Genomic DNA, 18686 nt, shown 5'->3' with positions numbered 1-18686 from the left:
GATAGCGCCATCACCAGCGATAACGTTGCAACTTTCCACCGAGCTACAACTCGAGGGAGAAGGCCACAATCTTCCAACCACGACAAAGACCAGCCTCCGACACCTCGTAAAGATCTTGTGGGCTAATGCTTTTCACCCCAATGGTCGAAAGCTCCTGCCATGGCTACGACAAAATGAAGAAGAAGGAGATGAAGATTTAGTTTTTGTCAACCTCAGCCTTCCACAAAGAAGCCAACCGTCGCCACCCCAAGAGGGGCCTCACCAAAGAACTATTTTAGTATTCCTCGATGACCAAAGGCTCCTTGCCATGGTTGCAACGGGACAGAGAAGGACCTGAAGATTTTAATTTTTGGGCCAACTTTGGCCTTCCATCGCCGCCGACTACCGCCACACCGTCGAAACCCTACTTAAGCAACTACCGGAGGTGGTCACTACTCAGCCAAGGCTGCCACGTGCTAAGGCAACTCCTATGGCAATGGCTAATGGAGATGGAACTAAGAGAGAAAGATTAGGGATTTCAAATTTTTTGAAGACTCTAAGTGGTTAGAATTTCAAGAAGGCTACATTGTTGGGCTTGACCAGTGGAATTGCTAGACATTAGTTGGGTTGGACCTAAGAGCCAAAGGGCAAGTCAAGTGGGAGTCATCTTTGGACTTCTGGGACTCGCTAAGTCAAATAAGGGACATGATCGAAACCCTCTACTTGACTTAAGACGAGTTTGCTTATACCAGGATACATTTGACTCGGATCCTAATCCATGGAGTGGGCAGAATGATTATGAACACAACCAACAATCAGTTTGGCTAGCTGAACCTAACTTGAGTCACTGAGAGAACCTAATCTGGATCCACCAACTGCATCTAACTCGACCTCCCGAGCGCAATCGAATGCACCAGATTTCTATTGCTGAACTGACATTGAGTCAATTGGTTCGACCACCCGAGATCAAGTGGACTCGATGTAGATGGACCCGAATTTCACCTTGGACTAGTTGGAGTACGAGTATCCAAGCTCGACTGAGGATGAACCCCTTTGAGGCGGTTATGGTCGCACTACCCCTATCTTGTGTGCCTACGAAAGACTCGCGGCGACGGATCAGACCGAGCTTGACTTGGAACTTGCTGATCGAGAATCGAGCGGTTGATGCCCTTTCGCGCCAACCTGACACAAGTGAGCTTGCCTCTTTCTCAGCACCAACATTTCCTATATCTTCAGATATGTGGGGAACCAATGCAGAAGATCATACCATGGAGGAGCTTGAGTCAGAGTTCAAAGATTGCTTCCCAAATTTCAAACCTTGAGGACAAGGTTGTGGAAGCGTGGTGGATTGATACGATTCGGACTTCACCAACATCGTCTCGAGCATGGATCCACTTTAGGAGTGTTTTTGTTTCATGTTTTAGTGTTTAATTTCTATTAAAATAAGTTTTCTGTAAGTCGCGTTCGAACGCGGGTGGAGTGAGCTTGAACGCGGTCGACAAAAATTATGTTTTTAGGGTTAATTTGAGTTGTTGGTTAGCCTATAAAAGGATGTGGTAAGCAACCAAATTGAGGATTTATTATTGAGATTGAGTTTTGCCTTGCCTCCTTCGGGCTTCTTCGCTCCCGTTCTTTCAATCCCTACGACGCCGCTTCTAACCTCACTCGTCCGGCTAATCACCCTAGTCCCTTAGGGGTGGCCCTCTTCTCCCCCTTCGTCCATTCTATCCAACACTTGCCCTAATCCTTCCATCAACCACAACCCTTCCACCATCACTTTTCACCGGTGCCACCCCATTAACGTCGGTCCTCCACCATCCACCATTACCTAGGATCTCGTGCCTCCATCCACGGATCCAAACAGAGCATCCTGATGTTCGTCCACTAAACAAACGATATCTTGAGATCCCCAACTCCGATTCGCCTGACACTTGATTTTTTGGAAAGCTCTTTTCCGGGCCTAAAACATATCAAAATTTCACGTCGATCCAACGGCGGAATATTTCGGGATCTTATTTCAAAGTTCCGTGCAAGATCTAGTCCAGATCTGAGAATTAGAAAAGATCGATCTTTAGCCCTAAAGGAGAGATCGTATCAAGCCGATATCAGAGCCTTAGCCCCAAAGGGAAGATCGTATCAAGCTGGTATCAGAGCTCCATAGCCAGAGGTGTGATCGTATCAACTGCATCGAGCCACCGTTCCTCTGACAAGCGCTTTCCAATGACGACAACCATATCCATGGCCGCACCTGGGCGAGATGATGAAGAAGAGATTATCCCAATAGAGGAGAGAGAAATAGTTATGGGACTTCCACCCGCGGAACCGCCCGATCTAATCGGAATACGAAAGAACCCGGCGTTCAAGCCGTGTTGGGGTCGGATGGAGGTGAGATTTTCAGATCTGGACAGATCTAACACGGAACTTTGAAAATAGATCTTGAAAGATACCGCCGTCGGATGGAGGTGAGATTTTGATATGTCGTAACCCCGGAAAAGATATTTCCAACAAATCAATTTTTAGGTGAATCGAGATAGGGATCTCAAGATATCGTCTAATTAGTGGACGAACATCAGGGGATCTGTTTTAGTATCCGTGGATGGAGGCACGAGATCCTAGATGATGGTGAATAGTGGTGGATCGGGCATTAATGGGGTGGCACCGGTGAATAAGTGGTGGTGGAAGGGTTATGGGTGATGAAAGGGTTAGAGCAAGTGTTGGATAGATTGAAAGAAGGGGGAGAAGTGGCCGCCCCTAAGGGACTAGGGTGATTGACCGGTCGTAGAAGACAAAGGAGATAAGGCAAAAACTCAATTCATCAATAATGACTCCATGGTTGCCATCCACACCTTTAGAGGCTAACCAACAATTTAAAAATAACCCTAAATAGTGCATTTTCGCCGACTGCGTTCGAACGCACACATTTCTCACTTCTCTGGATTTGCGAACGCGATGCAGGCGTTCGCAGCACGTTCGAACGCACATATTTCTCACTTCTCTAGATTTGCGAACATGATGTAAGTGTTCGTAGGCGTGTTCGAACGCGGCATTCGAACGTACATTTCGCACTCTCTTCATGTGTGAGCATGATGCAGTGTTCACAAATCGCGTTCGAACACACACCACTCGCGTTCGAACGTGACATATAGAAAAGTTATTTTTTTTTAAGAATTGAACACTAAAATAAAAGACATTGGTAAAGTGTATCCACTCCCTAAAGTGTATCCATGCTCGAGACGACATTGGTAAAATCCGAATCGTATCAAGGAGCGAAGGACCAAAAGGTTGTGCTTCATATGCGACAAGAAATTCACCCCGAGACACCATTTTGCGTAGTAGACCAAGTCGTACAATGCTCCATATTAACATAAGCTAGGTATACAATGCTTATAAGGCTGTAGGTGTGCAATTTTTGAAAGAGAAACCACTACATACACAATTGTATCATAAAGGGTTCTGCATATGTAATAGCAACATATAATATTCACCTATGTATGCAATGACTACATATGTTAATTCTCTTGTATGTAATCAACTAAACTAAACAACGTAATAATCTCTATGTATGTGATGGCTATATATTATCTATGTATGCAATGGCCATATGTTATCATATAAACTATATATTTTTTTAAAAACATGGTTAAGAAATACTAACATCCATTTTGTCTGTTAAAATTATTATTTTTCCTTTATACCTAATTTTCACATGTTATATCCACTTTTCCTAATACATGTTAACAAATATTAACGCCCATCTTGACTATTAAAATTATTATTTTAGTTATACCCTTTTTTTCAAAACAAGGTTAAAAAATATTAATGCTCGTTTTGAGCAATAAAATAATTTTTTTTAATCTTTTAAAACTGCTTTTCACATGTTATACTATTTTTGATAAAACACGGTTGAAAAATACTAGCACCATTTTGACCTTTAAAATTACTATTTTTCCTTTTAAACGTGATTTTCACGTGTAATGCCGGTTTTTCTAAGATATTGTTAAGAAATATTAACACCCATTTTAATGGTTAAAATTACTAGTGAAAAGCTTGATCTTTACTTGGCAAAGTGTACCCATATTTGAGGGAGGCGCAGCCAGAGCCAAAAACCAAGTTTAGGAACCACATTTATACATCTTTACTCCATTGTGGGACTAAACCTCGCTCCCACCAGAATCTCACTTTTATAATTTATTTGATCCGAATCAAATTATATGTTTGGATAAGTAGGGTTGCATAAATCCATGAAAAAGTTTCTGATCTCTTTATCAACTCATTAGAAATGAAAAGAATACTGAAGTGGAAAAGTGGTCCATTTTTTCCTCTCTCTCTCTCTCTCTCTCTCTCTCTCTCTCTCTCTCTCTCTCCCTCCCCCTTCCTCAACCTAGTGGTCTGGCGGTGACCCGACCCCGTGGGCCTCTTATTTGTCCGACTCCTCCGCTCACCACCTCATCGCTGACGTCTGCTCACCTCCATGCCTCTCTCTTTCCTTCGCCTTCCATATCCACTCTCTTTAACGTACCTTCGGATCTCGTTAGTCTAAACTACTACTCCAATAAAATACGGGGAGATCTTCGGCGGAGAGCTCTATTTCTCCTCATCATATTGGGGGAGCATTTTAAATTAGTGCTTTCCTGCGGTGTACTCTAAGGAGAAGTCAAACATGGAGAAATTGGGAGATGTGAGAGAGATCGGGAGCTCTAAAGATGGGAGTTTGGATCAAGGATGCATCCGGCTAGTTGAGAGATCGATCAAAGTTGGAGTCTTGGGGATTACTTTCTTCGGGAAGCGCGTTGGATTACTCCAAGTAAGTGGCTTCTTTCTGGTTGTTACTATCTTCGTTGCAGGATCTTTTTTCTTTTTTTCTTTCTTTTCAACTTTTTCTGATGGAATAGTGCTTAGGAGAAGTTTTGGTAGTGGCCATGTGGGAAATTTTGGGTTCTTTTGAGTTTGTTCTTTTGGGTCTAGGACATGAAAGATCTAGATGTAAGATTTACTTGCTTTGGAACCCATCAAATTCCGGTGCCTTCTTCCCGGAATCGTAACGACCCAAATCAAGAGCTTTTGGGTGTGATCCATCTTGGGAGTTGCGAAATTTGAAGATTTTCTGCTAAAAGAACTGATTTTGGGGGTTTGTTCTATGGGATTATATGCTTTTAGATCTGTTTGTTATTGGTGTATGGATCAGTTTGATATCTTAGAACTCTAGAAGAAGGAAGATAAAATGGAAGAATCCTTTACATTCTGATTACTGGAGGTTGGAAGGAGGTTAGATGTGTATTTTTTGGAACTCTTCAAGTTATAGTCTGTATGCTCTTGGGAGCGATATGCAAAGGGGGCAGGAAATGTGTGGAGTTGCAGCTGTGTTAGAGTTTAACTTCAGTATGCAATTTAGGAGGTTTTTTATATCAGGAATTTGGTCATGGGATCTATTTTGATTTTATCTTACACTTTGTGCTTCATAAAATGTGTTCTTGCAGTTCTCTCTGAGCAGTAGACTTTAAGGAGAAGGCTGAAGTGGATATCAAGATGAAAACAACTCCCAAAGCTTCAATGAAATCATCCTCTTCATCAATGACGAGTGATGCAGCAAGAGATGTCAACCATAATAAAACATTCATCCAATTTAATCCCTCAAATGTGCCTTACGCCCCAAGACCTGGGCAAACTTTCACTGATTTTTCCCCGCCTTTTGAGACCGAATCTCAGAGCTTGTATCATCCTGATAGAGAGGTTAAGACCTCAAATCAGTTTGGATCAACTCCAACTATGAATAGTTTGATGTTGGATTGGGACCCGAGAACAATGCTAAGCAATCTCTCCTTCCTCGAGCAAAAGATCCACCAAGTTCAGGATATCGCTCGTCCATCATTGATCAGGAGGAGCATCAGCTCCCCAACAGAACTGGTGAATTGGCTGTTCGGCAACAGCTTGTTACAGCAGCAGACCTGACTTGCATCTTAATTCAATTGATCTCAACTGCTGGAACTCTTCTTCCTTCAATCAAGAACACACTCCTCTCAACTAATCCTACAGTTGTGCAGCTAGGAGGTGTACTTAGTGCTCCTACTAGCTTTGTCTTGAATGGTAGTCCACAACATAATGAGGTTGTAACTCCTGATATAACCAAGGGTTCAGAGTACGCTGAGCTGATGAAAAGTTTCAACACCTCTAGTGAAGAAGGAGATGAGCTGATCAAGTGTTTGAATGCTTGTGACGGTGAAGTTTCTGAGTCCGTTCCGGTTGAAGATCACGATTTGAAAGAGAGCGATGATGGTATAGATGGAGAAAACCTGCCCCCTGGTTCTTATGAAGTCCTGCAACTAGAAAAGGAAGAGATTTTAGCACCTCACACTCACTTCTGTTTGATCTGTGGAAAGGGATTCAAGAGAGATGCTAATCTAAGGATGCATATGAGAGGTCATGGGGATGAGTACAAGACTCCGGCTGCCCTTGCCAAGCCCACCAAGGAATTAAACGCAGAACCCACGCTCATCAGGAGGTACTCATGCCCCTTTCTTGGGTGCAAAAGGAACAAGGAACACAAGAAGTTCCAACCCCTCAAGACGATATTATGTGTGAAGAACCATTACAAGAGAAGCCATTGCGACAAGAGTTATATCTGCAGCAGATGCAACACCAAGAAGTTCTCGGTTATTGCTGACCTGAAAACTCATGAGAAACATTGTGGTCGGGACAAGTGGCTTTGCTCTTGTGGAACTACATTTTCGAGGAAGGATAAGCTGTTCGGCCATGTTGCGCTATTCCAAGGTCACACACCTGCCATCTCCTTGGATGATAGCAAAGTTTCAGGAATGTCTGAGCAAGCAGAGGGCAGTGTGGTGATGAGCGGAATGGAGGGAATTATAGGATGTAATTTTCCGGAGCACATCACAGGACATTAAGAGTCTTGATACTAAAGTTGCTGACGATAGCTTTAACTATTTATCACCAATGAACTTTGATTCTTGTAGCTTTGATGGACTTGATGAATTCTCGCGACCTTTCTCCTTTTTTTGCCTTCTGGCTCTTGCAATTTTGGCAGAAGGAACTGAGAAAACTAGATCTTCCCACCTGTAATGATAACGACGATGAAAATGGCAAAGTAGCATTGATCTGCAAGATGTATGCAGTTTTACATGGTTCAACTGTCTTCTTTCTTCCTATTGTGGGTTGATTAATGTCTAATGAACTCGTCTTTCTTCATTCATGTACTTCATTATGGTTAATCAGTAATAATATCTACTAATTATCTATCTGAATTGTTTGAAAACATTTCTGTTAAACTGTATTACAATTATTCTTTTCTTTCAAGAGAAAAACTTCATTACAATTATTTGCTGACTAAAATTTAGTATTCACGAGATTAGATGGAGGAATGTTCATGCTTATTACTATTCCAACTTATGCATGTCTCTGCTGTGGAGGTAGGAGGCAGCATTCCTAGGAGAAACTAGTACATGCATTGTCTTCCCTAACAAATAATTTGTGTCAAACTTTATTTCACTTGGACTAGGACTCTTTTTGTCTCCCCAACAAATAATATAACATACAATTTGCATATAAATTATGCAATCCTTGTTTAAAGGATCGTTTATGGTACAAATTGATCTTTCTATATGTTTGAATCCAGATAACTGTATCAGTTCTAGATGGAGGATGTGTTCAAATGAACATAGCATTTGGGTTGATGTTGAAATCAAAATAAGAATTTGGATGAGAACCTCCAAATAATTGTTGCAAGAAAGTTCCATCTTTTTCCACTCTTCCATATAGCATTTTCCATTCGCCAATTCCCAAAATAAGTAGAATCAGGATGGGACTTTATGCCCAAGTAATAGATTCATTATGGTCCAAAAGAAGATGAAAGAAAAACGAAAAAGCTTGCAATAAGGAACAAACATTTTTTCCCCACCACATTTGCCGATAGAAAGCGAGTCCTTTCAAGATTGTACATCCTGAGCTGATGGAAAAGATTATATTAATTTGAGAAATGCCAGGTAATGCAGTCTAATCCGTTATCTAGTGAAATAGTTTTTTAGACAAGTCGATGAGTTTAAGAACTCATGAGCATATCTAGAATAGTTATGTTCTTCCAGAAATAGAAAATTGGCACCGGAAGATGGGGGTTTAAATCGCAATCTGTTGTTTAACAATGGCATTTTTTTGACCCAATAAGATAAACCAACTTGAAGATTTTAAATGGGTTTATCCTTAATATAATCAAATTTGGATCATAAACGGATTAATCCGCCCAAGCCTATTATTAAATGGATTGTATTTTAGTGCTTATGTCAATTTATTTAATTCGTTAAATGAGTTGATAACCTCACAAAAACTAGAATAATTTTTAACGTAAATAACTCATAAATTTGAACAATTCATGTAACCCATTTAATAAATAGCTTATATTTGTATCTGACTTATATTTGATTACCCAACATGATAACCATAGACGTCCTTTACGACCAATAGGAGATTCAATCTCTTCTGTCAGTATTAAGATTGTTATTATGAGACAAGCCCTTCGCAAATTTGTAGTAGTTATCTGAGAAGGGATGGTAAAAGACATAATATCATCAAACACTACTAGAGAGAGGAACCCTCAAAGACATTAAGATTGTTGGTCAAGATTTCATAACTTAGTCAGCAGTTAAGTTTTCCAAAGTAAAATTCTTGTCCTGAGAGATGATAAAAGAAAAATAAGCAGGTTAAAAGTCACCAATAATAAAAAAATTAAATCATGCTCATCAACAGCAGATTTAAATGCTATTAGAAGTTGATCCGAGATGTGCTTTTGTTATGTTGAATTTATTTCTAGAGTTGTCTTTTTAACAAGACAATCTTCTATCTAGACTGAAAAAAAAAAATTCTAATTTGGAGAGGAGTCCAAACTTTATAAGTTTCAATCCATAGACTGTGAAGATAAGATTCACCTAAAGAGCTGAGATAAATCAACTTAGCAACACTTGGTCTTTCTTCTACCATACAGTGTATGGCAGTTTTATGATAAAAATATCTTCTTTTTTCAAAAACAAAAATGTCCTTATAACCCACAATAAACTAGGCAATAATTAATTCACCCTCCTAATAGCAAACAGAAGATAAAATAGGCCCCATGCATGAAACGGAGATTTTTGCAATTTAATTGTATTCAATTTTTTAATTTATAATAAAAGATTTTGGTGTGTATTGTATACATAAATTGTATGCACTCCAATGTAACAAAATATGCATCAAGACTATACAAAAATATGTGCACCCAAGTTTATACACTAAATTAAAAAATCAAATGTAATTAAATTGTAGAAGCCGCATCCAACAAGCATACATAGTAGTAATCCACTGAAATATCATTGCAGGTTCATCACTTGCTAATAAGCATACATAATGTAACTGAGGATTTTCCTAAATGTGACTAGTCTATTTCAGACTTTTGGCATTTGAGACATGTAGCTAATTAAGAACAAGTGTGAGATCAACCTGAGTCGTAGCATATATCACAAATTTCAATCACAATTCATGTAACTGACAACTATCTAGAGCAGATGGTACACAACAAGAGCTCATCAAAATTTCCAACCATATTGAATATTCCTTCTTTGGTAAAATTAGTCTAAATGCCTTTTCTAACCCTTCATATATAGTTGTACAACTCACTAACTCACGTCTTTCAAAGACCATATTCCATAAGGAATATAGTCCATGCAAACTTATATGAAGCAAAGCTCACTGTCATTGGCTATAATTGTAAGTCATTCTGCGTATTTCAAAGAAAAAGTAATACGAAAGTATAATGAACCTCATCCACTTGCCGTACGACTTAAGTTCCTAGACGAACAAAAAAGTCCCTATCTTACTGAAACTAGAGTTGGCCGCAAAAGACAGAAAGATGTGTTAATCACTTAATCCTCCTTGGAGCGAGAAAGCCTAGCACGATGCTTGAGTTCTGCTCTCTTCCATTTTATGATCAGTTGGCACAGTGTAAAGAGAGTATTCACCTGAGAAGATAGGGAAGAAGTTGAGTGAAGAATAGACATATTAATGAAATTTAGATTAGAAGTGAAGAGTTACTGACCACAATGATGATTGTTACGAAGAGAAGTGGACCAGACCAGAGGACTGACAAGAAAAGGCCTTGAGGATCAAAATAATTCTGGCTTGCAAAGCTCTGCCAGTGTTTTCCCAACAAAGTATTTATCTTCTCAGCAAGATATACACCAGAAACTGCATGAAAATCAACCGAGACACTATCTGCATTATTACAAGCATACAAATTCAAAATATGGACTCTTTTGACTTTGTAATATTCCTTTTTAATTTTCTTCATAAGTTTTTCATTAGCATTCTAGGACGTTATGATTGATTTGTATACATACAGAAACTATTTTGTTATTGATTCATAAATCAATGATACAATAATATGACCACTCGCAGCAAACTTCAGGAGCTGCATGACTTTCAGAGCATGTCATTTATCATAACAAATAAGAAAGGTAGAGAAGAGAAAATAGAAGAGGTGGCAAGGATGAACACTGATTCTCTTATCCTATATATTTGGTAAAGTCTTTTAATAGCCTAACCAGCTGTCAAATAGATTAATATATCCTGTAATAAAAGGACAAAATGTGATAGGCAAGATGCCCTACCATCTAAACTTCTTTTTCATACTCTTTTCCAGGTTTGGTCCAAGAAGTCAGTTACTTTAGCCCAATAATCAGAGCTTCTTCACATTATTTTAGAATTCTTGGTGTAGGGATCCTGTTAGACTAACTTAAATAAAATTCTGATGAAAAGTATGAGAGGTGAGATGCACTTCCAAGCAGTTGGTCAAGATAATCAAGGATGGCTTCTTCTCAGCTAGAGCCAAAGACACATATCAAATTGATTATTATATCCTGTAATCAATGGATGAAATGTGATAGGTGTGACACCCTACCATCTCAGCTTCACTTCCCTTCACATTCTCTTCAATAGTGGTCAGACGTGCCCTATGGCCCAGACAACTGAGGATAACTTCTTGCACCATCCAACCAACTACTTGAGGTATATAAATAGCGGGAAGTTAGTCCATAAACATTTTTGAGGTTTTTAGTGTCATCCATATGTAGACAGAGGTTAAATAGAAGAAAATAAAATTTCTTAATTTGTTAACAGGAATCATATAGTAGTATGATATAGGTTACACCTATAGTTCACTTCAATGGCATCAAAAAGATATTTTCTTATCTTGATGTTTTTCAAAGAATCCAATGGAGTACATTCATCAGACCGGCTGGGATAATAGAGAACAGGTAATATGAACTAATAGGTCATTCTCTCATTTCTGCAAGCATGGGGGCAACAGTTCCGAACCCTTCATGCTCAAAGGAAGAAATGTATTGATTGGAAGGGATTTAAGAAGTATCATCTCCATTCATACTGCTATACAATCCCACAAAAATAATTGTATCATAAAGGAACCAGCATCCTTCTAGAGACAATGCAGCAACATTTACTCTCTTGTTAAATTTATGACCAAATAAATTTACTCTAAGATTAAATGATAAGAGACTAGAAATTTGTATCATGGCAGTGATACTGAATCTAGCAATTAGAAACCACAAAAGGGACCCTGTTAGACTAACTCAAATAAAATTCTGGGATGAAGAAACATACATGCCAGAATCGACAAGAAAAGTTGGAAGTTAATATATTTCCTTGAAGATAGTTGTCAGGAGCAAAAACACGTGGAAAGCTAATAAGCACATCAACCAAGGCTCCTACAAATGCAACAACCCTATTAGTACAATAACATATTATAAATTGTTATGCTAATGGAATGAATAATATTCATAGCAGTATAGATATTCTAAATTTGCAACAAATGATGTCACCATATGATGAGTAAAGAGCACCCAAGCATCTAACTAAAACTTATTTAAAACCTGCGCATAATAAGTTGTCATGGCATGTACAACTTTGTAAGAACAACAATCCTAACCTTAGTTCAGTGAGAATGACAAGTTAAGAGGATCTGCTAAGGACAGAAAAGTGTGGTTAATGGTTAGTCTCTCATTGGCCTGATTAAACGCCAAATACACAAGGTTGACGCACATACATTCTAGACTACTAAAAGCAGAGGATTTTTGAACTAATCCTAGTTGGTGAGAATTGAATAAGGAAAACCCAAGTTGGCCAGCAAAACAATGAAAGGAGGAACCTGAAGCACAGGCAATACCTCCTCATATATTAAGGGAAAAGATACAGGGTTAAAGAGTTGCATGCTGATCAATGAGTGTGTAAGAACATAAAAGTTTCAGATGATATTGTCTGAACCCTTTGACCAATACAAATAATATTGTAAACTGTCTACCACCCAAATGACCCTGTTCCAAATCTTCATTAACCTTTCACTAGCCAACAGCACCTCGAATTCATTTATCCACTGATATGTAGGCCAGCTCACTATTGTATTGAGCAGTAAATTGGATTTCAAGATCCCAGACAGCTCACCTTTTTTCAAATATTTTTCTTATAAAAATTCCTATAGAGCCTTCTTCTGTACATTGAAGCTAACTTTACTTAGCAGGCAGTAGCAAATCCACAACCTGACAAGATTTTTTCCATCGCCACCATACAAATTTTCCACTAATCCAAAACCTTCATGCATAAGGTAGTGCACTCATCTCAAATGAGAATACCTTCTAAATTTGCCTCTAATGTGCTATGGTGAGGCTACTGAAGCAACTTCTGTCATGTTCAAGACTATAGAAATACAGAAGTGCTAAGCCAAATCTATGTATATCTTCATTTGCACAAATTATAAACTTGGGAGGCAGTTGCACATTCAAATCATATTATATATTGACTTCCAATTTTGTGAAAAGCACTTGCAGTATGCAAGCTATCATGTGATTCATATAGCGCTTATGCAGTATGCAGTCTAGTATAAAAAGTAAATTATAAATAATTTACCTATCTAGTCTATTGAATATTTTAGCATTACAAGCTGATAAATAGGTAAAAGTTGCAAAGTAATATATGGAGAATTACTTTCATAATAGGGAATTTTTAAAATAACACCCTACATTTTCACTATTTTTTAATTAACGCACCCGATCTTTCAGGATTTTATAACACAACCCCTCATTTTTTTCTCTTTCAGGATTTCAGAATGGTGTATGCTTATAAAGAGTTTAGTATTGGCCTAAATCAAAAAATTTAAGGATATTTTAGTAATTTAATTAATAGAGTTACATAAACTATATAACAAGATTAATGTCAGTTAGTTAAAATAATAGTAGGGTGTTATATAAAAATTATAAGAAAAAATGAGAGTCAAGTTATAAAATCCTTAAAAACAAAGTGTTAATCGAAAAATAATGAAAATGTAGGTTGTCATTTGAAAATTTCCTTCATAATATTCTATCACTAAGAATGCTACTTTCTAATCATACAATTACTCAATAAATACTTTCAAGTATGATAAAATTGTGCCAACAAAATTAATCAATAAAAATTATTATGAGGTGTTGTAAATATCTCATTATTATGAAATAGTGCTTCATATGCATGAGGGTGTGCATATGTATATGCAGTCAATATTCAATCATTGGAGGTCAAAATGCAGGTGCATATGCATATGCAGTTTGCATGTCTCCTATATGCAACCAATATATGTGCATATGCGTATGCGGGGACCGCATGCCGCATATGCGTGTGCGGACTGCATAATGCATATGCATATGCAGACCGCATAATGCATATGCGTATGCTACCGCCTAATGACCACCTATGCGGGTACTTTTAAAACAAAGTTGACTTCTTATGCACTACTAAACGGATCGAGATCGGCCCTTTCTCTCTTCTCTTCTTTCTCACTTCTTCCACTGGCGAACGAGTAAATCTCCGACTACGTTCTCCAACCAAGATCCGACGACCTCCACCTTCGACGACCTCGGGTGAGTTTTTCTTTTTCTTTTTTTTTTTAAAGTTTTTAATTCTTCTCTCGCATTCTCTCTCTTCCTCTCTTTACTCTCTTACTCTCTTTCTCTTCCCGCCGCTCTACTACTATGATAAGCTCTGATACCAATGTTACGGACCAGATCTGGAACGATCCGTCCGTAGGATGATTATGAAAATTTAGGTGGAGGTAGCCTCGTGAGTTAGGGTTCTAATGGCTCTAGTTTCACCTAAATCGGAGGTCGGGATGAAAAGATAAAAATAAAATAGAGGAGATATGACAGGTGAGGGCAGAACGGTAATATCCAATGTTGTGGTGGTCGCTCTGAGGGTGGTGGACGGCCAAGAGTGGTGGTGGACGGCTATGTAGTAGGGTGGTCAGCTGGAGATAAGAGGTGACTAGGGTTTGGAAGCTTGAAAGGGATCTACGGTTATGATCTACTCCTATGAAGATAAAAACAATCTAATGTGCCTAATGTAAAAAGATAAGGACGAAAATAATAACCGGCTAAACTCGATTTCTCTCAATTCAATTCCATCTCCTTCTTATCAATACATGTCCACCCTATTTATAGGAGTAAAAATCCATGGTGGATCGGATCCACATGCGGATTATCTGATTTATTTGAAATTCAAACAACAAGATAAAGTTAACTAACTAACTAAATCAGCCTTCTTTATCTTTCACGGATTAATCCTTCGTTTCGCAATAGATAGATTCTAAATTTGGAGAAGTTATGAATACCAAATTTGTAGATCCGGAGGTTGGCGATCTTATCCCGCCGGGTTTGATATTATTCGAATGTTCAGAATATTCTCGCGAATATTTTTCCAAAACTACGCAGAGCTGGATTTAACTAATTAAATAAAATCATAACATTCTAACTAAACCAAATAAGCAAATAAGATAACTAGACTCAATCCATTGAGTCTAATCTCCCCTTGATGTGATCCTATCTGACCTGGTTCGCATCATACTACTACAGTTTCTACGCAATAGCTACTGAGAGAGAGAGAGAGAGGATGGGAGAGGGGGCAAGAAAGAACAAGAAAAGAAACAAGATTAGAAGAAAAATTGAGAAAGAGGTTCTTTATTTTCTTAAATTTTAAATTATTTTATTTTTTATTTTTATTTATGTTTACTTTATAGTGAAAATTTTAAAAATTATACCGATATTTGGGTGACAACATTGCAAGACTATTAGGTAAGATAAAAGACGTTAATGTAACTAGTGTCGAAAAGAAATGAGTGGTGTCACCGTTTGAAAGAACATTTGGTCAATAGTGGTGTCAACCATTTGAAAGAATATTTAGCTGGAAGATAAAAAAATATAGCAGCTTGCAAAGTCATAGATAGATTTCTATTAAGACAACTCTCAAAGAAATTAAAAATACAAAGAAGTACATTGGTAGGGCTATCTCTAAAGTTTTCTTCTACAACTATATTCTTTTCAATATAGCTGATAATCATTATTATCACACTATGGTGGATCTCATACAATCAATAGGGTCTAGTATTCTGTCTCTTAGTTCAAATAATATTGCTACTAAATATATTGACTCAAAGATAGATGAGCTTCGCAGTTACATTGAGACATTTAAATGGTATTGGAATAAATTTAGTTGTAGACTAACGTAGATGCGTGGAGTACAAAAAAATATATATAATTAATTTCTTGGTGTACTTAGGGCATGAGAATAATATTTCGTCGCTTGTGAATATTATTGCTTATTTCAAAAGTGTATATTATATTTATCACTGATAGATGAGGTGGTACAATAAATAAGTGAAAAAGAGTAGTCCAAATGGTTACCGATAATATGGCAAATTATAAAGTCAAATAAATATACTAATGGTAAAGAGATCTCATTTATATCGACACCATGTATTGCACATTGTATTGATCTCATATTAGATAATATTGCAAAAGAGCTTGAAATTAACATGGTCATACATAAAGATCAGAGGTTAATAAATTTTATATACAACCATGATCAAATTCTTAATTTACTTAGAGGATCGAGATATTAGAAATAATCTATAGTTAGACGAGATATTAGAAAAGGCCACAATGAAGCCGTAGATAGGTATAAGTCGCTCAACAAATAAAGATAGTACACCTACTAGTACTAGTAATAATCCTAATAATACACCCGATGGTGGGATCGTCCCATCTACATTTGCTGAGAAAAGTTAGAAAAACATAGTCACCTTGAACACATTACGTATACTAGCTGAGCTTCGTTCCTAATTGTGACTAATTGTTATTCGTTTCGATCAATTGTCCCCTAGCCAACAATGCCTCAACTTCTAGAAATATAGGAAGTAAGTTGTCTTAAAAAAAAACTCATTATTATTCAAAGATAAACATGGGATTGAAGATAAAGAAATTGAGGATGTACATACATATTAGCGACGCTATCATGAGAATGTTGCTCCCTATGATTATGGTGCATCGAGTATTTATTATTTAGAGTCGTCAAAAGATCCATATGCTAATTATTCTTCTCAATATCGTTAGACACAAAATCTATATAGTAATTATTATCTTCCTCAGAGACAAGTTACGCAATAAGATCCATATAATATAACTAGCATAATAGAATCACTTTTTGGAGCACCAAGTTTTAAGCATCATTATTTACAAATTTATGGTGATTATGATGATGAAGACCACATAAATTTATAAGAGTCACCAAAAGTTTTGAATTTTGAGTAAGTTAATAGATTTTTTAAGTTTTAAGCTTCAAGTGAGTAATTTTTACTTTCTTATCATTTTTCCTAAATTTTTAAAAATTTCTGCATTTTTAAATAATATTTAGAATTTTATATAATTAAAAATAGTCCGATCCGATACGAGCGACCAATACAACTACATATCGTTTTTTTCGGATAGGCAATATGGCCGATACGCATCATTTTTCCGAATGTACCGATATCGATCCCGATCCCAACACCGAAAAACCTTGACTACTATGATACATAGTTTGAAGTTTTGTGTAGACTTGAGATGTTTTACCAAAGTGTTTTGCATTTCGATCCTATTCAATCCAAAACTATCCCTCGAAACTAGCATCAAATTGAAATGACCCCGCAAAATTCTTTTAAAGTATGTTTTAGATTCAAGACTAGATTTGACTTGAAATCCAACTTGTACCTAATGCAATATCAACCTCATTGCTTAAATGCTATTAGATCTTGTGTGGTGCACTAAAAGTAAAGATAAAAAGACTATTTATTAAAACAATTTCAAACAGATACAATGAAACTAGAAACGAAACCAACTGAAAATTTTGCTTTTTAATTGAGGGGAAACCAAAACTGAAACTTTGAACCATGCTATGATACATAAAGGAAAGAGAATAATGGGAGACTAAAAGCAGAATAGAGATAACACTACTTAATTTTCTGTTAAGTTTGTGAGATCATCTAAATGGCCTCTCAACTGGGTCGATATATCATAGAAGTCCACTGGATGATACGTGATCTACAGCATCCCCCTAATATCACCAAGTTTTCATCTCCTTCCTCTTTACACTCTTTTACTGATAAGTTTTTCTCTATGTTATATCCATCTTACCTCAAAACTGTTAAATTAAGTGAGGTTCCAATCAATTAGCAATCTTTCTAACAGGAATAAATTAAACAAGCATACAACCATCACCCCGTACCTATCAAGTACAAGCATTATACCCCTAATGCTCTCTGAGTTAAATTCCGAAGACAACTAACAAGTTTAATGCTGCAACTCAGCAAAGTCAATGTAAGCCCATGAACAAGGATATGTTCATGAGCGTACCACTGCGTCCCGTAGTAATGATTCAACTTTCATGCGTACGCTGCTATTGAGAACACTCACTTGTCTACTTCACATCTTTACGTGTGCTTGATGCGATCACTCGCCGAGCTAATAAGTGCCTACGATTCACACTAAAAAGGAGTTTTCACATCTTCACGTTTACTTGATGCGATCACTCGCCGAGCTAATAAGTGCCTACAATTCACACTAAAAATGAGTTTTCTTTTTGTTTGTTGCAATAAAGCTGAAATGTACGTAGTGATATGCATAAAAGAACCCAAAGAAGAAAAAAAATTATTCTGCAAACCCAAACCGTAAAGCACTCGATCCTCAGATCCAAGTAACAATTAAGGAAGATATGTTAGGTTTTCGAATCAAAACGTGGAATTGATACAAAAATAAAATCGCAAGTACCTTCCAATCGATGGCGTGGAAGAAACCCACGAAATTGTCGACGGCGGGGCGGAATCCCGTGCGGATCTCCGCGGAGAACCTCTCGAAGAGATCTGTGACCAGATCGGCGTGCTCTTTCAGCGCCGCCCTTAGATCCTCCATTGACGCGAACTATAGAGAGAGAGAGAGAGAGAGAGAGAGAGAGAGAGAGAGAGAGGGAGAGGATTAATCGGAAGTCAAAAGGTTATAGTGAATGAGTTCCTGAAAACGAGGGTGAGGAGACTACGGAACTCAAGAGAGACAATGCTAGATCTGAAAGTTGCCGCATAGACGAAAAGAGGAGGTTAAAAGGATGGGGTCATATGTAAATAGGGATTTTTACATAATTGCCGCCGCAAACTTTTTAAATATCATAATTATCATTATATTTTAAAAATATTATAATTATTGCTGAAATTTTTGACTGTTAAGATTACTATTAAAATTAAATAAACACGTTTTTATCAATCATTTTTATCTCACATAAAATAAGATATATTTCGTTGTAATATCTTATCAGATAAAATATTGAAT

The 18686-nt window shown here is 37.3% G+C and overlaps 1 protein-coding gene and 1 pseudogene across 1 annotated transcript; one reads left to right on the top strand and one right to left on the bottom strand.

The window, feature by feature from the left end:
- Positions 1–4517: 4517 nt before the first annotated feature.
- Positions 4518–7040, top strand: LOC140802655 (zinc finger protein STOP1 homolog; annotated as a pseudogene).
- Positions 7041–9447: 2407 nt separating this feature from the next.
- LOC140802656 (uncharacterized) lies at positions 9448–18433 on the bottom strand. Its single transcript, XM_073158209.1, is given in 5 exon segments — positions 9448–9977; positions 10055–10203; positions 11635–11681; positions 11683–11738; positions 18135–18433. Coding segments are annotated over 5 exon segments (489 nt in total). The 5' UTR covers positions 18276–18433; the 3' UTR covers positions 9448–9881.
- Positions 18434–18686: the final 253 nt, after the last annotated feature.

This window comes from Typha latifolia, unplaced genomic scaffold (genome assembly GCF_019914945.1).
Source record: "Typha latifolia isolate L0001 unplaced genomic scaffold, TyphaL0001v2 contig_60, whole genome shotgun sequence".
Taxonomy (NCBI): domain Eukaryota; kingdom Viridiplantae; phylum Streptophyta; class Magnoliopsida; order Poales; family Typhaceae; genus Typha; species Typha latifolia.
This window is presented reverse-complemented; position numbering and strand designations above follow the sequence as displayed.